This window comes from Bos mutus, chromosome 13 (assembly GCF_027580195.1).
Source record: "Bos mutus isolate GX-2022 chromosome 13, NWIPB_WYAK_1.1, whole genome shotgun sequence".
Lineage (NCBI taxonomy): Eukaryota > Metazoa > Chordata > Mammalia > Artiodactyla > Bovidae > Bos > Bos mutus.
The window spans coordinates 38,774,499-38,799,316 of NC_091629.1; the positions used below are offsets into that span (position 1 = coordinate 38,774,499).

At 58.0% G+C, this 24,818-nt stretch overlaps 1 protein-coding gene across 5 annotated transcripts; it reads right to left on the minus strand.

The window, feature by feature from the left end:
- On the minus strand, positions 1–10,367 carry ARFGAP1 (ARF GTPase activating protein 1). 5 transcript variants are annotated; one of them, XM_070381424.1, is made up of 15 exons: positions 10,209–10,362; positions 8,842–9,107; positions 7,425–7,488; positions 7,114–7,223; positions 6,829–7,000; positions 6,267–6,367; positions 5,791–5,877; positions 5,392–5,488; positions 4,630–4,686; positions 4,119–4,151; positions 3,370–3,399; positions 2,660–2,716; positions 2,122–2,181; positions 1,515–1,591; positions 1–618 (listed from the first exon to the last, which is right to left on the minus strand). In XM_070381424.1, exons 3-15 carry the CDS (start codon positions 7,482–7,484, stop codon positions 276–278), a joined length of 1,284 nt encoding a protein of 427 aa, XP_070237525.1. In that variant the 5' UTR covers positions 7,485–7,488; positions 8,842–9,107; positions 10,209–10,362; the 3' UTR covers positions 1–275. The 5 variants fall into 5 exon arrangements, with proteins under 5 accessions (XP_070237525.1, XP_070237524.1, XP_070237526.1 ...); XM_070381423.1 differs by lacking the exon at positions 8,842–9,107 and having other exon boundaries at positions 10,209–10,367; XM_070381425.1 differs by lacking the exons at positions 3,370–3,399; positions 8,842–9,107 and having other exon boundaries at positions 10,209–10,367.
- Positions 10,368–24,818: the final 14,451 nt, after the last annotated feature.

Genomic DNA, 24,818 nt, shown 5'->3' on the forward strand with positions numbered 1-24,818 from the left:
TGTGGCCTCGTGCAACAGCAGGAGAGCGTTTATTACTGAGCTCTCTGGGGAGGGGCTGGGTGTGCTGGCCCTGCAGCAGCAGGGAGCCCTGCCTGTGACAGCACCTGGCTTGGGTCCCCCGGAAAGCGAGCTCAGGGGCACAGAAACGCCCCCACTCCCACAGGCACGTGGCTCTTGGGTCTCGGCTGAGGCTGTCTTCTCGCACGTCCGGCGTTTCTTGGGTGGAACGGAAAGAGGGAGGAGGCAGAGCAGCCGCTGCACCTGGCCTCGGGCCCCTACCAGTCCTGGTTGTCCCAGCCATCGTCCACCGTGGGTGGCGGCGTGGCCTTCTTGGCGACTTTGGCCCGGCCCTCCCCGCCACCCCCCCAGGCCTCCCCACCGTCACTGTTGTCGCTGATCCTATTGTTGGACGCAGACGCAGAGCCCGAGCCCCACACATCCCAGCTGTCCGAGCTCCTCTTGTCAGCCGAGGCGTCCGCGCATGTCCAGCTGTCGCTGCTTGGGGACCGGTGGGCCCTGGCAGGGTCAGTGCTCCCAAAGGACTCCCAGAAGCTCTGGTCGAGGGTGTTCTGGGAGTTGTCCCCACCGCTGTTCTGGTAGCTCGGGCCCTCCGGGGGTCTGGGACAGACAGGGCTCTCTGAGCTCCCAGAACCGGAAGGTCATCACGGGGCCCAAGCCATCTGGCCTCCCCTCAGCCTCTCCCTAGCTAAGTCCGAGCTCCAACCCAGAGTCCTGGTCCACGCCCCTCAGGGTCCTGGAGTCATTGTTCTCCTGGGCAGAGGACGCCCAGCCTCGGGGGGGCTCCTCCATGGAGTTGAGGCCGTGGAACCTGATGGAAGGACTCAGGCCACTTGCCACCAGAGCCCACCCTCCATCAGTCCCACCCACATGGAGGATGTTTCAGAGGAAAATGTAAAATACTACTTTCCTGCAACAAATAATGGGAAGAAAACTCAGAGACTTGACCCTTCTCTGTACTGTGGAACCAGCTCAGGACGAGAATTCCTCACCCAACCACAACCTCACCGCTGAACATGTCCAGCAGTGCTGGGAGGAAGCAGCTGGTCCACGAGCAGGCAGACCAACAGCACCCGCCTTGGCAGAGTGGCTGCCACTCTGGGCCGGGCATAAGCTCATCCATCAGAGCCCCAGGGTCCCATCCAAGTCAGAGGAGGAGAAAGCTGGCCCACCTGGTTCCCAGCAGGAAGGCCTGGGCAGAGCCCTGAGAGCTGGAGACCCCGAGGAGGTGGGTCAAAGCCCAGTGGCCCTTCCTCTCCCTCAGCCCGTCCAACAAGGGCAAGGCTGAGACCACCCCCATCACCTGGGCAGCAGTAGCTCCCGAGGTAGAAGGCAGGGCTTCAGAGTAAGAGGCTGAGGGACTGACATGCCTCTCTGCACCTCCAGGGCTCCAGGGGTTTCTGATCGTCACCCAAAACCCTGGGGGAGACGCCCTGCCTCTGAGATCTGGGGGAGATGTCAGAAGGCAGCCCACTTCAGGAATGGACACAGCATACCTGTCTGATGAATCCTCTGCTCTCCCAGAAAAAAAAGTGGTGACGTCCCGCCAGCCCCGGCTGCCAACTCCCTGGACCTGGAAGAGAGCGGAAGACAGCTCAGCCGGGCTCTGCTAGGACTGCGCCGTGTCCAAAGACCAGGGTGAAGATTAGAAATGCAGTGAACCGCCAAACTCAGGCCAGTTTACTGGACAGGATTGGATGGGGACGGCAGGATGCCTGCCGTGTGGGCACAAGAAGCTACGGCCAGGAGAGCCTGAGGAGAGGCTCTGGGCCAGGAAGCAGGACGAATGCGCCCCCACCCACAGCGCCAGGCAGAGAGGCAGGCCACCCACAGCACACTCACCAGGAAGGTTGGCCGCAGCAAGAAAAGAATGAAAGAAAATAGCAACAGGTTAGTGGCTGGGACCGGAGCTCGTCCAGAGGTTTCCATGTTCCTCAGGCTGTCAGCACCGGAGTGTCTGCCTGACCCTCCTTGGTCCTACAGGCCCTTTGGGCCAAGAAGAGATGCGCATGAAGCGCTGGCCCTCCCTGCTCACGGTTTCGGGTGCCTTGGAACATGGAGACGCTTCCAGCCAAGCCTGCATGTCAGGCGGGGCTGCCCTACCTTGGACGCCAACTCAGAGAACCCACTGGACACATCATCAAAAATCTTCCCCTCCTTCACCTGGCAGATGGGAACAGCGTCGTCACAGCCCAGCAGTCGCCCACTGCCTGCACTGAAGGCTGCCACCCACCAGCACTGGCACCAGGGGCTCTGTCTCTATGCTGTCCCCTCCCCAGAAGCAAAAGGGAGGGCCGGCCGACCACCCTACAGCCCGGGCCAGTCTCACTGGACCCCCACCCCTGGTGTTCTCTGCGTCGCCCCCTACCTCCCACACAGGCTGGCACTGCCCTGCCCTGCCCACCCCATGTTCCTCTTGCCTGTCTGGGCCTCCAGGGCAAGTGGCAGGATGCATGCCCAGCCACGCAGGAGCAGGGTGCAAGGCCAGGCCTCGCTGACCCAGGATGAGGGCCCATAGGCACCAGTCCCCCAGGGACACCAGGGAGTCTGAGGACCCAAACAGCCCCAGGAGCAACTGCCCCTCGAACGAGGGCCCAGGGAACTGAACACAGCTGAACACCAGAAGTTCTCCCCATGTTACCTTCTCCTGGGCGGGTTTGAGGACGCTCTCATTCAGACTGTGGCCCAACTCCGAAGCCTGTTAGAAGGAAAGACATGATGAAGAAAAGTTGTGTGCGTGTTGTGGCATGTTCTCTTCAGGATGGCGAACTCTGCCCGTGGAGGGAAGGTGGCTGGCAAGGCCTAGCCACCACCACACGACGCTCCTGGCTGTCGTGGAGGCTGGGCACTGCCGTCCTTGGCCTTTGGGCTCCTGAAGAGCCCCCGCTGTCCCTCATACAGACAGGTGTACTCCCAGTCCCATCTGCCCTCCAGGGGCCCCCAAGGGAGCTCACACAGAAGGGATGGAGCTGGGGGTGGGGGGAGGCCGGGCCAGGCCAGCGGCTCAGGTCTGGAGCAGGCAGGACAATGGGGAGATGACCACAGTGCGGGGCCCTCGCCAGTAGGACTGGACTCTTTCAGATTATTTGGCTGAAGATAATTAAACCACACCACGAAAAACTCCCTGTGGACCACAGGGTACCCCGGCCCATTGGTCCCCTATGGCAGCCCTGAGCTCTGGATCCCATGCCTCCTGCCTGTGACACGGATGCTCAAATGGGAGCCCATCAAGCTGGGGAGCAGCTCTGAGTGTGAGCACATGGAAGCGCCAACATGCAGGCTGTAGTGCAGGCACGTGCCGGATACATGGGGCGGGTAAGGGGGCATGCACAAGCACAGACGGGGCCTTACCAGCTCTGGCTGCTGCTTGGAACCCCAGAACTTTACCCAGACAGCGTGGGGAGACAGGGGTGGGGGAAGAGAGAGAGCAAGGCGGTAGGCGCCACAGTCGCGACAACCAGGACAGGGTCCCACGGGCACCGCACCCTCTCTAGACCCAGCCCCTCCCACCTGACCCTCCCAGGATGACAGGAGCAGGCTGGGTGGAAATCAAGTGAAATGGGGGCTTAGAGACGTCCCTGAGTGGGGCTGGGGGAGCTCAGCCCTCAGGGTGGGAGGGGCCCACATGGCTCGGAGGCTCCTCCGCCGGCCCCCAAAGCCATTACCCCAAGTCCTGAACCCAGCCCAGGGCCAGACATCACGCAGGAGACCACCAGGACTGCGAGCCAAGGTTTGAAAACAAGACAAACAGCGGGCCCCGACGCAACCACAGGAAGGGGGAACACCAATAGAGACGAGGAACGCTGTATCCCTGGGACAAAACCCCCATGCCCAGGGGGTGCTGGGTCTCCCACCCACGGCTGCCCAGACCCAGCGCAGGGCCTCCTTCCCCACAAGGCCAAGGTGGAGTGGCCTCCACTTCCCAAACCCACAGGCGCCTGAAGTAACATGCAGATGTGGGAGCCTGAGAGAGAACTCCGTGCGGGCCCGTGGGCGCCTGACTGCTGGTGTAAAACACTCCTCCCCTGACACAGGGCACATGGAGGCCACCCAGCCTAGAAGCAGCCCCATAGTGCCCATGCAAAGGTTTCTTCCGGTACCTTCTGACTTGCTTGGGACCCGAACTTTGTCGCCTGGAAGGAAGCACAAAGAGGGTTTTCTGATCAGCTGCCCGACACTGGCTGCTGGAGCTGCGCATCTGCAGGGCCTGGGTGCTCAGGCCCGTTTCCTGATGGCCACGAGGACTGGCACTCACCCCACAGTGGCTCTCAGGCCCCGCAAAGCTGCCCTCTATCCCTGCTCCCCCAGGAGCTAGACCACCAGGGTAGGGTAGGGGCGCCCAGGGCAAGGGAGCAGGCCCGACGCCGACCTTTGCGCTCTGGACACAGGGCCCCCAGGCGGGGTGGGGCCTTGTCCAGCAGGCTCTGCTGTTCACTGCTGAGCACAACTGGTCATACTTCTCACCTCTCCCCAGCACCCTGGGTGCTCTCAGGGCCCCGGCAGAGGGGCCACTCACAGAAACCCCCGTGGGGCAGACGAACTTGTGGCTGGAGCCCCGTCAGGACCCCTGGCTGCCTAGCCTGTGGTGTTGCAGGACAGCCTGGTACTTACGCCCTCCTTGGCCGCTGAGGCGAACCTGCTGGCTCCAGTAGCAAAGCTGCTCCAGCCCTGCAAGGAAGCCACACACAAGCCATGTGGCAGCTCCACACGCAGACACAGGAGAGCATCCTTCGCACCCATGCTCCGTGGGAAAGACACAGCTAGGGGCCCCAGAAGCAGCTCAGGTCCACTCCCTGGAGACAGGCCTTCCCACCAGGCCGCAGGGGTCATGAAACCTGTTCTGAGTCCAAGGTCATTTCCCCTGAGCCTCCACAACAGAAGCCAGTCATTTGGATTAAATCCCCACTGAGCCTGTGCCTCCTGGGGAGATGTGGAGTGACCCTCATGAGGAGCTGACAAAAGATGCTCAGCTTCTGGGGGTAGGATGGAAGGGACACGGGGACACAAACTTCACACCCTGGGAGGCGCTTCTGAAAACCAGGCCAGGCTGACGGCCCCTTCTCCCCTGGAGCAGACTCAGCCCAGAACCCATGCAACAGGGTGGCCCTGCCAGGAGGGGCAGCCAGGCAGGCTCCACTCAGAGCCCGAGGTCTCCGGGGAAAACATGCCTTGTTAAACCTGGGGCACGTGTCTTATACATTGTAGCCAAAGTAAATGAAAGACAAAACACAAGTGGGATTAAACCCCATAAGCCCAGCTTTAAGGTGTGAGGTCAGTGAAGGAAAGGGGAGTGGGCCACTGCAATCCTAGGATGGCTGGTCTCCAGGAGGCCCTGGGGCGTCGGGGCGGGGGGCACTGGGACGGCATCCTCACCGAGTAGAGGGACGACATGGCGCTGTTGAGGAAGTCGTCTTCCCTCTTTGGAGGCGGCACTGTGTTCCCAAACCCCACATAACGGTTCTCCTGGGCCCTGGGGGACACAGGCAACAGGCTTGCTGCTCCTGACAGCCACAGGGTGCAGAGGCATCCAGACCCAGATATCAGGTCACTGCCGGAAGTGGGACACACTCGTCCACAGGCCAGGCAGGTTCCAGGGAGGAATCACGTCCTTTCTCTCAGTGGTTTTCTCACTCAAGCACCCTCCTGAAGCTGCCACTCAGGACTCCACAGGGCCTGCCAATCTTGCACCCACCACACACATGGGCAGGAGCCCCAGCCACTCTCACAGTGCCCCCTGCCCCCAGCCTCCCCTGAGCCCGCCTGAAACCCTACCCTTGATAGGAACCAAGGTCATCATTCAGCCAGTCTTCAAAAGCCTTGTCCCCAGAGGCGGTGGAGTTCTGCACCTGGCCAGAGGCTCTGCAATGGTGGGTCAAAAGTAAGAGGCCAACAGAGGGTGGGTACATGCCCGCAGGGGTCTCTGGGAGGTGCAGTCACGCCCACCTGCTCATGCCTGGCTCCTCTGAACACTAAGCTCTGAGCAGAAGGCAGCTCAAGCTTAGGCTCAGCAGCTGAAACTGGTGAGAAGTAGGGGAGGCGCGGCTCTGGGGGGACGGGGGCCACAGGGGCTCCATGCCGGCCTGAGCCTGCAGGGGGGCCGCAGGGAAACCAGGGGGACCAAGGCCACAGCAAGCACTGGGCCACAGTCTGGAGCCCTTCTGACCAGAATCTCACTACTGAAGAGGGAGGAGGAAGGGGCTGGGCTGAACCCAGCACAGAGCTGGCCAGAAGGCTGGATGAGGAGCTACCGGTGGGCAGAGGACAGCAGTGTCCTGGGTTGAGGCGGAGTCCAGCTCTGGGCGGGTGATGACTCCAGAGACCATTCTTTGCCTTCGGCCAGAGCAGCCACCTGCCAAGGGAACCTGGGTCAGAGAGCAGGGGCCCATCAAGGTGGCCTAAATGCTCCTGACCGCAGTGCACTCCCTGCCCCCCACACAGCCCCTCTGGCTTTACACCACGTGCTGGGGGCTCTGCTGGGTGTGGACGCCAAACGGGCAAGCTCTTAGTCTCTGAGGCCCTCTTTCTACACCCCGAACGATGGGCCTTCCCCGCAGGCACTGAAGTTCTCAGGGGAGCTTTAGCTGCATGCACAGAGGTGTCTGGACACAGTGCTTCCCGGAATCTGGGAGGAAAGCCCATCCTCAGCCCAGTAAACCACAGGCCCCCCAAGTCCTCCAGGTGGGAAGAGCCAAGGCCATGCATGCTGTCTCCACGCAGATGGCACGCGGCCTCCATGCTGTGGTCAGAACCACAGGGGACCTCAGTGCCCGTGGCCGGAGCAGCCTCCACGTGGCGGGCGGCCTGCCTCACCCGGTCCCTGAAGAGGGCAGCGGCCCTGCTGTTGTACTTCTCCTGCAGCGACCAGCAGGGGTCGTAGTCCTCCTGAGACTCCAGGAACTCCCGGAACCGAGCGTTTCCGCCCGCCTTCATCTTCTCCAGCTCCACGTCCTTCCACTTGTCCATCGTGACAGAGCGGACGAAGCTGCACAGCAGAGGGCTGGCCTCATCACCTATATCGCCCCCTGACTCAGAGCCCGGGGGTGAAAGGGGCCGACCTACATGGGGGCCCACTCCTCCCCACCCCTGCACACTGACCTGAGGTGAACCCCAAGCCCACGGTGCTTCCCCGAGCACTCCAGGCAGATCCAGATGCCATAGGTCACGCTCACCCACTGTGGGTTGAAGGCGCCACACTCGAAACACACCTGCGGAGGGTGTCCAGGGGCTTGTCCAGAGGCTGAGGCAGGACCCAGGGACCCCCAAGACCCAGTGGTGGCCCCAAGAGCAAGAACAGGGAGGCTGGTTATGAGGCCAACGGTGACAGGGAGTGAGGACCCCAAGACCACACACTACCCCGAGAGGTTCCTGAAACCTGAACTGGGTGTCGAGGAAAAGCAGATGCTTACATTGTTTTCATCTTGCGCCCGAACTTCCTTAAGAACCTTCCTGGTTCTTGGGCTGGCCATGGTGCTGAGAAAAACAAGATTTTCACAAGAAAATCAACCGCCAGTGCAAACACATTACAAGATATAACCTCAAGGAACCCCAAGAAGCTGCTTGGAAGCTGTTAGGGAATAGGACAACTCACTACAGGCAGTGTGGAGGCCCCTCACTGCGGGAACCTGCTCTCCAGGCGCAAGGAAAAGCCCAAAGCAGTGTGGATGCTGCCAGGCCAATAAAGTGATCATGAGCAGTAACGTGCAGTTACTAGAGGCCACTTACCACGTCGCATCAAGACTGTGTAATTTATGGAATGTCGGTTTCCAGTGAAGCTCCTAGCAAAGGGCTGGGCTTTATAAAATGTGCTCAGAACTGGCTGCTAAATCTCTTTTCCTGCCTTCAGGGCAACATACTGGACTCAGGCTGATGGTACTTGAAGTCAGGGAGCCCCACATTTTTGGTCCCGGCAATGCCCCACCTGCCTCAAGCCAGCACAGGGAGGCTCCAGGCCTGGGGCAGAAGCGGTGGTCCTGACTGACATGGGACGAGGCTGGCCTCCCAGGGGCCATCTGAAGGACAGAGATGACAGAGAGCATGGCCACAGCAGGGCATGGGCAGGGGCCTATGGACCTGCAGATCTGTCACAATGCCTCATGGGGACACTGTGGGAAATAGCAGCCACACAGCCTGGGCTGAAGAGAAAAGCCATCTCTTCACAGATCTCCTAGCTTTGGCCAAGTTCAAGTTCAATGGTGGCCTGTTTAATTCATGACCAGGAAAGTTGATACAGTAAGAATCAAGCCAAGGAGGGAAAGGGTGCCCAGCACAGTGCTGGATGTAAACTAACCCTAACCTGGCCGGGGTCCTGGGACCAGAGTGTGCACACTCCCTCCAGCTTCCCCGGCAGGACGTGTCTTGTCGAGGACACATAGGCCACTGTCAGAGACAGAGCCACACGCCTGCGTCGCTAGCAGTGTTCGCAACCTCTGACCTCACGCCCACTGTCTGAGAGGGGCCTGTTCCCACCAGCTTCCCTGCCAATGCAACGGCATGAAAACCCAGGAGCATCTTGGTCCGCATCTGCCTGTTACCTTCAGTTACTCCTCAAGGGGACCCAGCTTGTCCCCACAACCATGCTTCCTGAATCTAGAATGCCAAACACTCACAGGACACAGGCAAACAGAAGTCAAAACTAGGATGAGCCTGCCCTGAATGTGTAATTGTGTAAAAGAAGGCAGAGTGAGGACTGGCAGAATGACAGCGGGGGAAACATGTCACATGAAAGTGAATGAGGTGGGCTGGATTTAAGAGCAACTGTTTTTTTGCATAAGAAGACCCTTTAATTCTGTGAAATCCTAACTTTAATACATGAGAAACAAATACCTTCTTTCAAAACCATCAGATCAGATCAGATCAGATCAGTCGCTCAGTTGTGTCCGACTCTTTGCGACCCCATGAATCGCAGCACGCCAGGCCTCCCTGTCCATCATCAACTCTCGGAGTTCACTGAGACTCACGTCCATCGAGTCAGTGATGCCATCCAGCCATCTCATCCTCTGTCGTCCCCTTCTCCTCCTGCCCCCAATCCCTCCCAGCATCAGAGTCTTTTCCAATGAGTCAACTCTTCGCATGAGGTGGCCAAAGTTTATCTTGAAAAAGAATCCAAGAACTCCTGCTTTAATACTTGAAATCAAGATGGTAACACACAGCTCTCTGCAAGAGGACGAGGCTTCAGTAAATGGTGAACCAAGACATTTTTTCTCAGCTCATGAGAGAAGCCACTTGTCAGACCCTAGAACATTGCTCCCTAAGTGGGAACTTCTTCAAGACCTGAGATTAAAAGGGATGACTTCAGCACAATGTTGGGGCTGTCACCAGCGACAGGGACAAATCATGCTGATCTTTCTCTAAAACCACCTGAGCACTCAAAGCACCTACATGGAAGGACCACCGTTTCTCATCCTAAAGCACTGTTACTTGCGCACTTCTGCAGGGTGGGGAAGGGATGCCAAGGCCAACTTCAACACTACTTATCCCCTGGACCATTATGACAGCCCCATTTGGCACAGAAACCCATGGTGGCTGGACCCTTAAGCTTGCACCAAATGAGCACAATTAACTCTCACGTCTGCGGCAGGCGAGAAGCTGTTTAACAGGGCAGATGAGAAACACAGTCCTTCTACTAGAGGTACATAAACTGAGGGAGGATTCCAAAGTCCTCTCTCCGTTTCCCCTCCCTCCCGCAACACCGTCACCCACGGCCAAGGGGTGGCTGCCGCTCCCGATGAGACAGGCCTCTTCAACACCGAGAGGAGGATCCTTCCCTCTGAAGAGTGGAAGACCCTTCAGAACTCAGAAAGAGGCCTGACCGGACCCTAAGTCCGGACCACGTCTTGGATCCGAAGGAGGGGACGGGGCAGGGCCGGCTGGCCCTACGGAAGGGGTGCAGGTGAACAAGGGCCCGTGACAGTCTCAGAGGAAAGAAGGTTGGGGATCTGGGGCGCCCTGCAGGGTGGGTGGGGGTCTGGGCGGGGACGGCCGGAGGAGGGGTGCTGCGTTGGGGGGTGGGGACTTGAAGGGGGGCCGTGGACCAGCCCCGGAACGACTGGGGGAGGGCAAGGTCGGCGCTTCCAAATCCTGTGGATGGCTGCCTCGAGATGGGTGGGGGTCTGGCGGGGGTGGCCACCGGGAGGGGCCGTGGACCAGCCCCAGGGGGAACCAGGACCTCTAGGTCTAGGTCGCGCGCTTACCGGGCAGGGCGCTAGATCCTTTCCGCCTGGTCGGGCTGGGGTCAGGGCGGGGGTCTCGGCGGGGGTCGGGCCAGGGTCTGCCGCGCCGCGAACTGCACAGAGGACGCGCGCCGGCCGCCCACCCGGTCGCCACCCGCTTCCGGCTACGTCGCGCTTCGCAGGGTCTCACGGGAAGCCGGGGGCGGGCCGGCGGGGGCGGGACTTCCGTCCTGCCAGCTGGGCCGGAAGCGCGACCCTGCTCCGTCGCTATAGGGACGCGTCCTCCTCCGGGCTGCTGTGCCAGAGCTGTTAGTCCAGCAGGGGCCGCGGTGTTCTGGGGACCGACGGTCATTCTCACCGGCGCTGCCCCGTCAGAATTCAGACGGGATAAAGATGGCCTGCTCAAATTAGGATGATTCATGGGCGTTTACTTACAAGGGGGCTGATTGGGAGAGTGTGAGCAGGTTTAGGGCACCGCAGGACTTCTGCGGGAACCCAGTGCTGGAGCAGCAGAGCTGTGACGTCAACAGGCTCCAAGGGGATGGGAGAGGTTCCGACTCTGGAAGGACAGTGTCCTCGGCGCCGCGGCCCCAGAGGCGCTGTCATCTCTGGTTGTGGGCATGGCGAGCCCAAGGTGATCCAGTAGGAAAAGATACAGGAGTGAATACCGGCTTCTATGGTCTCTTGCCCTCTGGTCTCCTGATTTTGCCTCCCACTGGCCAAGCCCACAGGTGTAATCTGAGGTAGAGAAGGATGGGGGTGGATGTGGAGAGCAGCTGGAGATGTTGCAAGCAGGCTGCAAAGCAGTGTAAATAGTAGGGTCCCAAGTATGGGAACTATGACTGTAGGAAGAGTAACTGTCCAGACTGGTGATCTCTCTCTGGGGAGTGTAACTGCAAGTGATGTTTGGTTTTGTTTTTACTTTGTGCTTTTTTGTATATCCACACATTCTGCATTGATCTGTGTAACTTTTGGAGTGATCCAGTTGCCTGGTAGCTCAGCTGGTAAAGTATCCGCCTGCAATGCAGGAGACCCTGTTTCGATTCCTGGGTCGGGAAGATCCCCTGGAGAAGGGACAGGCTACCCACTCCAGTATTCTTGAGCTTCCCTGGTGGCTCAGATGGTAAAGAATCTGCCTGCAATGCAAGAGACCTGGGTTCCATCCTGGGTTGGGAAGATCCCCTGGAATAGGGCACGGCAACCCACTCCAGTATTCTTGCCTGGAGAATCCCCATAGACAGAGGAGCCTGCCAGGCTACAGACTTGCAGAGTCTGATAAGACCGAGCGCCTAAGCACAGTATGAACATTTTTACTGAGGTATAATTTACACTCAGTGATTTACACTCAATAGGTTTTGAGAAATGGATACCCCAGTGTAACCTCCACCATAGAACATTTCCATTACAGGCAACTACTGTTCTTATTTTTATCCCCATTTCTTAGTTTTCCTGTCCTAGAACTTTACATAAACAGAATCATTCAATAAGTACTCTTTCAAATGGTTTCACTTAATATTTCAGCTCTTCATTCCTTTTTTTGCTGAATACTATTCCATTCAATGAACATATCTCACTTATCCACTCACATATTGGACAATGGAGTCATTTCTGGGTCTTGACTATTGTGGATAAAGCTACCCTGAAATTCACACACAAGCCTTTTGGTGGGTGTATCTTAACATTTTGTTTGCACAATTACCTAGACGTAAAGTTCTTGGGTGATGGGGGAAGTGTGTATTGAATTTCATAAGAAATTGTGAATCAGTCTTCCAAAATGGGGGCACCATCTCATGCCCCAGCAGCAGTGTGAGGGGGCCAGTGTTTGCAGGTACTCTGAATTATATCTCATTTGTAATTCCCTCCACTGCTGGTTGAAAGTTGCCCTGGAGGTTTACCTTGGCTTCCTGGCCAGTCTAGCCTGCCCTGTGCCCAGCTTGGCATGAGCACATCTTGCAGTCAGGGGAAGCCCTCAGGAAGGAGCCAGCAGGTCTCACAGGGAGAAGCCGCTGGCATGCACAGAAACAAGAGGGCTGAGGTGATGTGGACAGAGCACTCATAGAGTCTACATAGGGGCACTGTGAGGCAGTGTAGATTTCAGCACAAGACCCTGGGCTTCAGAGAGCCAGAGCCCTGTGCTGGATTCCTTACATGAGCTTCCTGGAGGAGGAGGTGTGAAGGATGTTGAAAGGTAGGAGAGGAAAAGGGAAAGTGGTCCTGGAAAGGGCACAGCCGAAGAATTGATGCTTTCGAATTCGGTATTGGAGAAGACTCTCGAGAGTCCCTTGGGCAGCCAGGAGATCAAACCAGTCAATTCTAAGGGAATCAGCCCTGAATATTCATTGGAAGGACTGATGCTGGAGTTCCAATCCTTTGGCCACCTGACGTGAAGACCCAACTGAGTGGAAAAGATCCCAATGCTGGGAAAGATTGAGGGCAGGAGGAGAAGCGGGCAACAAAGGATGAGATGGTTGTATGGCATCACTGACTCAATGGACATGAGTTTGAGCAAACTCTAAGAGATAGTGAAAGACAGGGAAGTCTGGCATGCTGCAGTCCATGGGGTCGAAAGAGTTGGACCCAACTGAGCAACTGAACAACAGCAACAAGAGTAAACACCGAGCAGAGGCTAGATGTTTAGTTTTCTGACTACAAAGCTAAAAGTCAATCCCCACTCCACCATTGGGGAGCCTAGGGCCACGGTCTTTCCCAGAGCCAAAAGCAGAGGGAGGGCCCTCCAAGGACAGGGAAGCCTGCCACCTTGCAGCAGCTGTCGCGCCCTTGCCTTTCTCTGCCATCTCAAGTCTGGCACAATGACCAAGTGACAGAGGAGAAATCTGGGTATGACATGGTGAATGGTGCTGAAAATGGAACTGCAAATTGAAGGTGTTTTATTGCCCCATCTAAAACACATAGGTAATTTGTTTTCTTTCGGAACCACCAGCAGTCCATTAACTTCCAGTCAGAGTAACATGATCATCTTAGTGGTTTCCTCCCCAGGGCTCCTGAAGTTCTCGATGTGAATAAATTGAAGGGAACACAAGAGCAGCAAAATGAAAACCTCAGAGTAAATGGCTCCTCGAGGCAAGGGCCAGCCCAAGCCACACAGTCCACCTGCAAAGTCACCACAGGCCCCCTCGGGTGTGGGCCTGTGGATGCACTTTGCGATGCCCACATGGTGTCGACTCTCACTGTGTGAGTGCTGGGTCAGCTCTGGTGGATTCGACCAGATTGTTCACAGAGCCCTTGTACCAAATGTCCTGATGCCAGTGCACCCGTTTCTTAGGTACAACGCCTCCCGGCTAAGCGTCATCGGTAGCTCATCTTTGCCACACTGTGAACATATGTGTTGTCGCTGCTGCTTTGATTTCCAGTTTCATATGGTGGTGGAGCTGGGCACATGCTCACTGGCCAGTGGACACGTGCCTGGTTTCTGTGCTCTGTCTGTTTCTATCCTCCACTGACCACCTTCCACAGCCAGTGCCTCCCTGAAGTGGATCCATCCTTCATCTGAGAGACAGGCATGGGGCTGGCTCAGACTGGGGCTGTCACACTCCTGGCCTCTGGCCTCTGGCCTGCTGTATGGATGGACTTGGCCCCACATGAAGAAAGGCCTGGTCGACCTGGCCTATCTGACCCCTGCCCCTGGCTCTGAAGATGCACAGGGAAGAACTGTGCCCTGGGATAAAGGAGGTGGAAGGAAGTCGGAATGTGGCCGTGCTGATTCTCGAGACCATGCATCACTGCAGAGCACAGCTGTCTCTGAACCTGAGTTGTCTTCATCCTAAAACACCCAGGAACTTGCAGTTGTGCCAGAGGACACTTGGTTACTCAGGCTAAGGAGTCATAGCCAAGAATGTGTTAAGACAGGGACAGCTTCTCAGATTGCAGACCTGAGGGCTTAGATCCCAGGGCTATGACAGGAAGACCCATATACCCCCTGCCTTAGCCCTTCCCATGCCTACCTTAGTCCTTCCCATGCCTACCTTAGTCAAGAATCTGTCCAAATTCTAGTTAGATACAGAAAACCCAACCCCACATGGCTTAAATAACAAAAGGATGCTATTGGCTCATGTGGTGAAAAGCCCAGTGGTAATCTGGCTTTTGGATGAGGTTTGATCCAGCAGCTCAACAGCATTACTAAGAACCAGGTTTCTCTCTGTATGTTTGCTCTGCTGTCTCATTTTCATCTGAAGGTCCCCAATATGCAGCTCCTAATGCTGTAAGCTCTGTGGTTCACATCCCAGCCAAAAGCCCAAGATGCAGTCGCTTGGGTCATGTGTCCACTTCTGAACCAACAACAGGCCAAAGGGATGGAATGTGCTGACCAGCGGCATCTAAGACCCAGGCTTCAGCCCTGAAGCCCCAGAGGGAGGCAGGTTCCCAGGACTGCAAGGGCTCAACAGAAGTCTGAGGGGTGGGGGAGCAAGCAGTCTACACCTGTCTCACAGCCCACCATGTTCCTTGGGGGTCAGGTGAGCTCTCCCTGTGGCCAAAGTTGAAGTGGGGATTTCGTGGCTCCCTTCTGTGTCCCCGGGGCCCAGCCTGAGCCCAGCCAGCTTGGCATGAATGCTGGAGATGCCTGGGTGGGGCTCTTTCCATCTCCTCTTCTCTCTGGGGCGGGGTAGGAGGGATGGGGTGGGGAACTGCTGCTGGAAGGAAGGAGGAAACCAGTGTAGGGTGAAGGGCAACTTGTCTGTCCAGAGAAGCAGGAACTCAGCCTGAGGGTGGGAGGGAAGAAGGGTTTCAGGTGGACTGACGTTCCACCTGCTGAGCTGCCCCTCACCTAGTGTGTCCCTTCCCTCTCCCACCCATACGGCCACTCTGTTCGGGTCCTGCTCCTCCCTGGGGTCTAACCAGGGCCTTGTGCCCCCTCCAGGCATGGCACACTTGACCATGACTCACACTGACAGAGAACCCAGAGGCTCTCTATGACCAGGGGAGAAGGCCCAACCCAGCTGTGCCCACACCTCTGGCCCCCACCTTAACTGCCTCCATCTCTCTTGTTCAGTCCCACCTCCACACCTGTGACCTGGGGGTCCTCGTGTAGTCCTCCCTCCAGTTAGCACAGGAGGGACTGCAACCCAGGGTCTCCCTCCACCTCCAGCCTGATCCTGGCCTGGCCTGCAGGCCCCCCACGGTGCCTGGGAAGGTGAACTCCGATAGGCTGGCCACCCCCTCCTCTTCCTCCTGGGCCCTCAGCTCCAGGAGGCAGACCTCTGAGCACTTGACCTGGCCCAGGAAGCCTCAGTGGTTGAGTGTGCCTGGGGCCCCATTAGGAAGGAGGCTGGTTGGTTGGGTCCCGCGAGGGCCTGGGGGCAAGTGCAGGAGGTATGGGGTGGGGCGGGATATCCTGGACACTATGGGGTGGGTTGGCAGCAGTGCCAGGTCTGCCCTGGAGCCACCGCAGGGCGCCTCCAACTCCAGGCCTCCTGAGAAGCCACGCCATCGCCCCTTTAAGAAGGGGATTCCGCGCCCAGTCCCTAGCTGGCGAGAATCCCCCAGAGTCCGAGTTAGAGGAGAGAGACTTGGCACAGCTGTTATTCGGAGAGACGGGGCTGGGCTGGGGGACCCTGGCTGCCTGGCGGAGCTGGGCAGAGGACTGGTGGGGGCTTCGGGGCGGGACCTCGCCTGCGAAGGTCTTCAGTCTGCGGGGAGGGGTCGGGGATTGGAGGGAGGGGCCGGGGGAGAGTCCATGGGCGGAGCTGAGGTGGGAAAGTGAGGAGCTGCAGGGCGTGGGCGGCTGACAGAGGGTCAGTAGTCCGGCGCGCCGGGTGGTCCCTGGTGCCGACTTTCAGAGGCGGCGCCCAAAGACAGGGCCGGTACCTTGGGCCGCTGCTCAGGCCGCTGCACTCTCATCTTTCTCTGTACTTTCCAGCTGGTGAGTGGTGACCCGTCCTCGGGCCCAGCAGTCCCAGAGCACAGGGGATCCGGACGCCGCCCCCGGCTCTCAGCTCTGCCCACTGGGTCCTCAGCAGTCTTTGCGGGCTCTTGGCTGGGCACAGCTCGGACTCACGCGCTTCTGCTGCCTTAGTTCTCCGCCGCCTGGGAGCGGGGAGTGGGAAGCCAGAGCCCTGTGCGCGACCCCGAAGGCCCCTCCTTGAGACCCGGCGCGCAGTGTGTGCGCTCCGGGGCCGGGTTGGGGGCGCAGTGCGGACGGCCGTGGGGTGCGGAGAGGGGTCCCAAGCTGCCTCACAGGTGCTGGGGGAGCTTCTGAAAGTTGCTGGAGCAGAACAAGCCTCCAGGTCGGAGCGCCCCGTCCGAGATCTCCGAGTCCTGAGCTGGGAAGAGGCGCCGAGGCTTGCCGCGTCCACGGGTGTCCGAAATTGTGTGTGGCCCCAAGTGTGCGCACGAGTGTATGCAAGGGTATGTGTGTGTGTGAAGCCAGCACAATGAGTGACCTGAGGAGTCCCTGTTCTGAGATCTGACAGCCCCTGGGGGCCAGGGTTCAGGTGAGTTTGGGAGTGTGTATCTATCCGTGTGTTGGCCTGTCTGTGGAGAGTGTGTGTGAGCCCCGCTCTGCCCACCCTTGGCACCCCCAAGCTGGAGGAGGGCACCCCTGCCCTTTATCCTGGCCTGAAGAGTCGGGGAGTGGAGAAGAGGGTTGGAGCCCCCTTGCAGGGCTGTGCTTCCCTGTCTTTTGTGTCTGGGGTTAGCGGGGCCCTTTGAATTCCAAGCTTTGTCAGAGGACTTGGGCAGTCCTCCTTCCAAGTTTCTCCTCCTTCAGTTCTGCCTTTGGAGCTTCCAGGAGCTCCTGCTGCCCAGGAGGAGGGGCCTAAAGGAAGGTGGAGGCCACTGGGCTGGGGAGGAGATGAAGGTGGGCCTCTGGGTCTCTGGTCTTAAAAGGGAAACGCTGCTTTGTGGAGTCTTTGGGTGTGCTCTCTTGAGCTGGAGGGCTGCGGAGAAGGAAGGGATTTGCTTCAGAGAGGCTGTGGGTAGGAAGTCCTCCCCACCTTGCAGAGATGGGAAGACCCATCACAGTTTGGAGATGGGGGTCCAGTCCTTTGCCTGGGGGCATGGCTGGCAGGAGGTGAGATACACAGGTCCGCCTGGGGGAAGGAAGGGATTCCTGGAGCTTCCTCCGGGTCAGGCTCTGTGCACACTGGGGCGGTTGGGGGAGAGGAAGTAGGTGGGCGATCTATGGAGAACTCAGGCCTGCAGAAGGCGTGAGGTCCAGGGACTGTTCCGCCAGCAGCAAGGAGCCACCTCAAGCCTTGGAGCAACCATGGCACAGATGGGCACCCCACAGGCCTCTGGAGATGTGGCTGCAGCTGGGTAGGGTGTGGGGGAAGGCTGTCTAGGCTTGAGGGCAACAGGGTTTCCCTGGACAGGGCTTCCTGCAGATTCTTTAGCCTCAGCCAGGCAAGTCCTAGTGCCAGGACAAAGCTGCGTCCCCACCTGACCAGTGGCCACAGCTAAGAGCAGTGGACGCCTGCAGAAGGCCTTTTGTCCTGGCCATGCCCCTGTCCCTGCTCTGCTGGGTGGAGGGGGCAGCGGAGTAGGAAGAGGTTTGACATGGTCCACCACTCAGGTCACTGTGTGTAGTGGGAGGGGGAGCAGAGGGGAAGCCGTGGACTGAGTCCTTGGCTTTCTTTTCTCTCTTTTTCTTTTCTCTTTTTGACAAGTGTGAGAGTTTTCTTGTTACCCAACTTCAGGACAAAGGCCTGAGCATCTCAGAACCTTCTCCCTGGAGAATAGTGTGACCTTTGCGGGCTCTGAGCCTGCGGAGCACCCTGGGGCCTTTTCCCAGGCTGTGCTCCAGGCTTTGTGGGAGCCAGGGCCCAGGGAAGGTTTTGGGACAGGTGAGCAGGCTGCTGGGGCACCGCGGAATACAGAGCCTTCCAGTACCTTGGCTTGGAAACAAAGGACAGCCCCACCAGCCCCGCCTGTGCTGGCCACCCTGCCAGCTGTGGGGTCTCTCTTTGGTGAGCAGACCCTGGGGACTACCCCTCAGACTTAGAGAGCCCTCAGCAGGGCTGCACAGCCAGTCCAGCCTTGGGCCTGGGTCGGGAGTGGGATGGAGGGGGGATCTGGGGCATCCTCACTTTGCCTCTCCCCTCCGTGCATGGTACCTGTTGGAGCTCAAGCAGGGCGGGTGTTCCGCCCATTGGTCAGGGCTTCTGGACACCAAGGGGAGGCCTGTGCCCAGATGGGGGCTCATTCCGTGTCGAGAACAGGTGCCGTTGGCCAGCTCTGCCCTGCGTGTGCTCGTGTGTGCTTGTGCGTGCTTGTGTGTGTATACTCATGTGTGCACATGTGTGCTCGTGTGTGCATGTGTGTGCTCTTGTGTGCATGTGGGTGTGTGTTTCTTTTTTTTCCTGCCCCAAGGAACTTCCCACCAGTGTAGGCTGTTCTTGCTTGGGCTCCCCCTTCTCCCTGCTCCTTTTTCACCACCTCTGATATTTGCCCCCTCATGGCAGTCCTTCCACCCACCCCTCCCTGCCCTCATCTGTGGTGGACAGTCCATGTGGCCATCCCCCTTGGAGGCTGCCAGCTTGGGGTTCAAGTCCACCTGCTCACAGCTGCCCAGTCAGGCTGGGTCAGGGAGGCAGGACCTCTGCCCTTAGATCCTCATCTCTCTTTTCCCCAAATCTGTGTAACTGGGTAGCTTCTATGTGTGGGCCTCCTCTGGGTAGTGGGGGCCATACTAGGGGCAGCTGAGCCCTGATGGTACCAATGAGGCTCATTTAGGGCCTGGCAGTGGCCTAGCTCCAGGCAGCAACTGCAGACAGATGGACAGACAGACCCTCTTGCTGCCCAGGCCAGCTCTGTGCATATGCTGAGAGAACTGGGTGGTGAGACATGACCATGGTTCTAAGAGTTGAGAGATGCAGGGTCTCAGGATGCATCAGTGAAGTGAGGGTGGGGCTGGATGGCAGGGCTGGACTGCCCCCTCTACATGAAGGGCTAAGACTTTGTCTTAAGGGCATGAGTGTTCTCGCAGCTGGGTGCCCCAAAGGCCTGGGGGCTGCTGTGCCCACCTTGCAGAGAACAGGCTTCCCTGGACAGCACCCAGCAGACTGAGGAGAAGGCTTAACATCTGCTCAATCAGACCCTGAAATGTACCCTGAAACTGGCCCAGTTTGCTGCCAAGGTCTCCACTCTGTGCTATGGTTCATGGCCCTACTGCCTACTTCCTCCTGCTGGGGAAGAACATTCTGGAGCCTCTCCCTGGAAGTCCTGCCCAGCCACTCTGCTGGGGGACTCCATCCCCCCGGAAATTGCCTGATGTGATTCCCTGCTTGTGGCCTGCTTCCACCTTCCCACTCCCCACTCCAGCTATTTCCTAGGGCAGAACCCAGCTTCCCAGAGGACACACTTGGAATACCCCCTCTCTGAGACCCCTTGGAAATAGCTGTCACCTCTCCGGCCAGTGCTCAGGATGCACCCATAGCAGCTGTGTCCTGGGGGCTGGCTGGGGTTCCATGAGGGCTCCAGGACACAGGCTGAGAGCAGCAGAGAAGAGCAGGGGTGTTGGGAGAGGGCCGAGCATCCTGGCTGCAGTAGGGGCTTCTGTGACCAGCAGGCCTGGTGACCACAGAGCCAATCCACAAAGGCCTACCTGACTGGGCTCCATCCATTAGTGCTGGGGCCATGTGTGAGGGAGATCGCCCCTCGCCACCCTGTCCTCCTCACTCCCCTCTATCCCAACTCTGCTGCTCTTACCTCAACCCATCCAGGTCCAGTCCATCCCGGCTGTGAGAGGACTGACTTCTCCCTCTAACACCTGAGGCTGCTGGGAAGGGCTCCTCTCCCTCCTCCACCCTTCAGAGGTGGCCCCGTGCCAGGGCTCCAGCAGGCAGCCCCCGCCCCACTCACTCTGGGTGGGGATGGCGAACTCGTCTCCGCAGCCCTCCTGGTGACAGTGAGTGCTGGGTGCACAGTGGGCACATGGGGAAATTGAGGGGTGCAGTGCCTTCAGTCTTACTTTCTCCTGGCAAAGAACTCAGCCTACAGACTAGGTGAGTGAATGAAGGAATGAATGAGTGAGGAAATGCTCTCTGAAGTCATTTCCAGACTTGGAGCTGGTCCGTCTCCCCTGCATATAAAAGGGCAGGTTTCTTAGGCGTCTCTGATTCCCTGGCGTTGGTCCTCCATCGGCCGAGCCTGCAAGGCTGGCGTCCACAATGCTGGGGTGTGGGAACACCCTGGAAGGGGAGGGCACCCCCAAGCTGTGAGAGAACCCTGCAGACATGGAGGGTGCTGATCTGGGGGCCTAAGGACGCAGTGTCCCACTTGAACTTGACCTTTCTGCTCCGTGTTCACTGTTTGGCCTGACAGCCTCCTGAGTTAGAGCAGCCCCTGTGTTCTCATTATGCAGGTGAGGAAACTGAGGCCTGGGACTTGCTCAAGCAGGAATACCCCAGTGGTGATGCTTCTGGGTGCATTTGACTCATCGGGAGATTTTTGTTGAGGAGCCGAGACCACACTGGGCGCTGGATGATGGTGATCAGGCAGGAGGGGGTTCTGGGGCCCCCAGGGGTTTGCTGTCCCTCATGCAACCGCCCTGCTCCTAGGTCACTACCCAGGAGCTGCAGATGTTCAACCTCCTGGGCTACCAGTGGGCACCAATCTTGGCCACCTTCGCCTGCATTGTGGTTATCCTGGGGCTCTTCAGCACCATCCAGTGCCGGCCTTCCTACATTGTGGTGGTGAGTCGGCTCTGCTCCAGCGCTTCTCCTGCAGGCAGGTGGCCTGGGATGACCAGCATGGGGAATTTCAGTGACAGTATTGTCCTAGAAGCCACTAGAAAACCTGGAAAGGCCAGGATTTCAGCTGCACAGACCCGCAGGCTCAAACCTTTCAGAAGCCTGGACTTCTGAGTTCTGACGTGGAAATTGTAGCTTCAGGAAAGCTTCTGGGAAACTGAGCTGCAGGGCACCAGGGTGGGATTGAAACCGAGAATGTTCCAGCAGCACTTCCCCTGCCCTGCCACCATCCTGTACCCACCTCCCCCCACCTCCCTGTTGGTGGAAGAAGCTCAGAGGATGTGCAGGAGATTTTGCAGCAAGCAGAGCAGCATTTTGCTTCAGTGTAGATCAGAATTGTTGGTCTGGGCCAGGATGTGCAGCAAACACTGCTCTAAAGGCCCAGGTGCGAGCTCCCAGGCTTCGTGACCACAGTCCTTGTGGCAGGTACTCAGCTCGGTGCTGTGGCACAGACCAACCTGAGCAGTACAGCAGAGAGGGCCAGGGCTGAGTCTCAGTAAAACTGGGTGCCAACTGGCAGCCCTCCCCCTGCAGGCAGCTCTTCATGGTGATCTTTGGGGTGGATTTTGGGGGTGCTCTGGAGTTCAGGCCACACATGCTCTCGCTGATTATTGGGGGCAGCATGGCAGGCAGTGGGGTAGATGGCCCCTGCTTTGTGGGACCACACCTGGACAGCAGTGGGGGGACAGATGTTAGTTCCAACATACCTGAAACGGCAGCATTGGCCAGAGATGCGGAGGGGCCCAGGGCACAGCAAGAGTGTGTCCTGGGCAGCGAGGTCTTCCTGCAGAAGAGGATGTGAGCTGGAGTCCATGGCGAGCACAGTAAGGCCTTCCCTACAGGGAAAGGCTGGGAGGGCCTTGGTGCCCCTGTCCCCAAAAGCAAACCCCTTGCTGTGCTCAGGGATCCCATCTGGACTGCTGTGGGGGGCGGGGGGCAGGCTGGTAGTGTCCCTGGCACTCACCCAGTTGGTCCCACCTCCTCGCCTCAGGAGGTGAGTGACTTCCTGACCTCAACCTCTCCTGGCAGCCGTCCTGGTAGTATGAGCATGGCCTGGGCTGTGTGCACAAGGAACCAGCGGCTGGCCTGGGTCCTCTGGACAGACAGCCATCCTGGAGTATGGCCACATGGAGGCCCTGCACAGCACCCTGCAGACCCTGCTGGTGGTGAGCATGGGGGAGGGAAGGCGGGGGGAGGGGTGCACCGTGGCTTCTGCCAGGGCAGGAAGCCCCTCCTCACCCCATCCCTGCTGAGAGGTTAAGGAACCACACCACCACCCCCTCCTCTGTGGCCTGGGCTACCTGCTCTGTGAAGTGGTCTCAGAACCAACTCTGACCCCAGGGTCAGTGTGAGGATAACCCAAGGAGACAGAACCTGAAGCTTCTGAGGATGCTGTGGGGCCAGGCGGGCATGTGGGACCCTCCACGAGGGGCATTGAGACCAAGGCTCCTGCAGCCCTCTCCCTGCCCCGTAGGCAGCATGGCAGGCGAGGAGCCTGAGAGCATCCCAATGGCCTCCTCCAAGTCAGAGACTCTGTTTCCATGCCTGATGGTTGGTCCTGGAGCCAGGGGTAGCAGGGGAGCCCTAGCCTGGCCTGCACACTGGCTGCTTTTCTCCTCCTGCAGTGTTGAGAGTAGAAGTGTAGATTCTCCAAATAAAAATACATAATGCCCAGTTAAAGTTGAATTTTAGATAAACAGCAAGTTTTAGTGTAAGTGTGTTCCATGCTATGTTTGGGACATACTTACACTACAAACAGTTTTACTGTGTATCTGAAAATCAAAGGTAATTGAGCGTGGGGTATTTTGTCTGCAGCCCCAGGGAAGCGATTTGATGGGAAGGGCCGGGAGCGGGCTGGGCCAGTACCAGGCAACCTGGGCTGACTCCAGGGCTCGAGGCAGGACAGGTGTGGCCACCAGAGGTTGCTAGTCAGACCTGGTGGCTCCTGACTCCCTGGTGCACACAATGGGTCAACAGTAGAGGGTCTGGGTGGATGCTGGGTTTACAACATGTATGCTCTGCACCAGCAGGTGACATTGGAAACTGAATTCCAAGTCTAGGGCCTTCCCTGGCAGAGAAAACAGGACAGTTTGGGTGCCTTGTGAGCGTCTGGGGCTCCCTCTCCTCCTGCTGTCATAGGACCTGCAGGGAATTAACCTTTGGGACACCTGGGTGCTGCCCCAAGGACACGGAGTTGCCCCTCCATCAGGGGCTGGGACCCTCTCCCCACACCACCGTCCCTCACTGAGGCAAAAAGAGAGCCCTGGTGACCCCAAAACTGTGGGAACCCGGGTGCACCCCTCGAAAAGGGAGAGAACCACTTGACAAGGATACACTTGGATAAGGATATAGTTTTCAGAGCTTCTGAAGTCACATACATAAACTGTAAACAGGAAGCAGGAGGGAAGCTGGAAGAGAAGGAAGGAAGATTCTCCCAGGCATTTCTGATTGCACATGACAGCGGAGACGGAGCCTCCTCACTTTTATCCTTCATCCCTGGGGATGGGGTTTCTTTTTTAACATTCTTTTTAAAATAATTTTATTTATTTTGTTTTTGGCTGTGCTGGGTCTTCGTTGCAGTGCACAGGCTTCTCATCACCGTGGCTTCTTTGTTGCAGACCACAGGCTCTAGTGTGCACGGGCTTCAGTAGTTGTGGTTCCCCGGCTCTAGAGCACAGGCTCAATAGTTGTGGTGAACGGGTTTACTTGCTCCGTGGCATGTGGGATCTTCCCAGACCAGGAATCAGGCTCATGTCTCCTGCATTGGCAGGTGAATTCTTTACCACTGAGTCACCAGGGAAGCCTCCTTTTTAAAATTTAATTTTATATTGACATATAGCCTGGAGAATCCCATGGACAGAGGAGCCTGGTGGGTTACAGTCCATAGTGTTGCAAAGGGTCAGACACGGCTGAAATGAGTTAGCATGCACACATAGTTGATGGACAATGTTGCACTGGTTTACAGCGTACAGCAAAATGGTTCAGTTATACACACAGGTATGTCCTTTCTTTTCCAGATTATTTTCCTGAGTAGGTTGTTACACAATGTTGAGTAGTTCCCTGTGCTGTGTAGTAGGTCTTCAGTGAAAAATACCTCTAAATACCACTTAGTGCTCTGCTGTTTGCTCTTGAGGACCCAGGAGACACAGACCCTTGACTGCACAGTCGGGGCTGGGGAGCGAGGATGGCAGGTCCAAGAGCCCCATGGAGGAGCTGGGCAGGATCCCGAGGTGGGACAGGAGGGGCATTGGGAGGGCAGAGGTGTGGCAGACAAGGTGGCCTCCCCCTGCGCCCCGCCTGCCCGCCAAGGAGGAGCAGGGCTGCAGTGACGAGGTTTTCAGCACCTTGGCCAGCTCTCTGGTGAGGCTGTTGGGAATGGCAGCTAGGTTTGCCTTTCCATGGCAAGCAGATAGACACAGCAGAAGCCCCTGACCTGCTGTCTGGGAGGATGGGCTTCTGAGCCCTTCAAGCTCCAGCTCCTCCTTCAAGGCACATGGGGCATCGAGGAAAGCTGTTGGGCTATACTGCATGAAGAGAATAAGACACAAAGGTTAAGCAACCCCCTGAGGTCTCACCACTGATGATGAAAGGCAGCCTCTCCTTCCTGTGGCCTTTGCTCCTGAAGCTGTACTGCTGGCCGCCTTCATGTCCCCCCCACCCCCCACTGTGGTTGCCCCACAAACAGACGCCACCACCCTCTCTGAAACCTCCTTTCTGCTTGTTCCCCTGATCAGTCAAGGTCCCAGCAAGACAGAGATGATACACTCAGCTGAGATTAATTTCTGGGGCTGGTGAAGGGGGTGTTCCAAGGGCAGGTACCATGTCAGGGACCCCATGGGATAGCCTCCTCCTCTGGGGCTCATGGCTGACCTGCCGCAGCCCTGGCCTGAAGGGATGGAGAGGAGTTGTGCAGATGGAGAAGGGG

What these genes read in the sequence shown, in the direction of transcription:
- ARFGAP1 (XM_070381423.1), bottom strand. Translation starts at nt 7,484, where the DNA reads ATGGCCAGCCCAAGAACCAGGAAGGTTCTTAAGGAAGTTCGGGCGCAA. An exon ending in GGTCCCAAGCAAGTCAGAAG is followed by an intron (nt 3,400 to 4,118) that starts GTACCGGAAGAA and finishes GTCTGGGTAAAG; the next exon opens with TTCTGGGGTTCCAAGCAGCA. An exon ending in TCTCTGAGTTGGCGTCCAAG is followed by an intron (nt 1,592 to 2,121) that starts GTAGGGCAGCCC and finishes GCTCTCTTCCAG; the next exon opens with GTCCAGGGAGTTGGCAGCCG.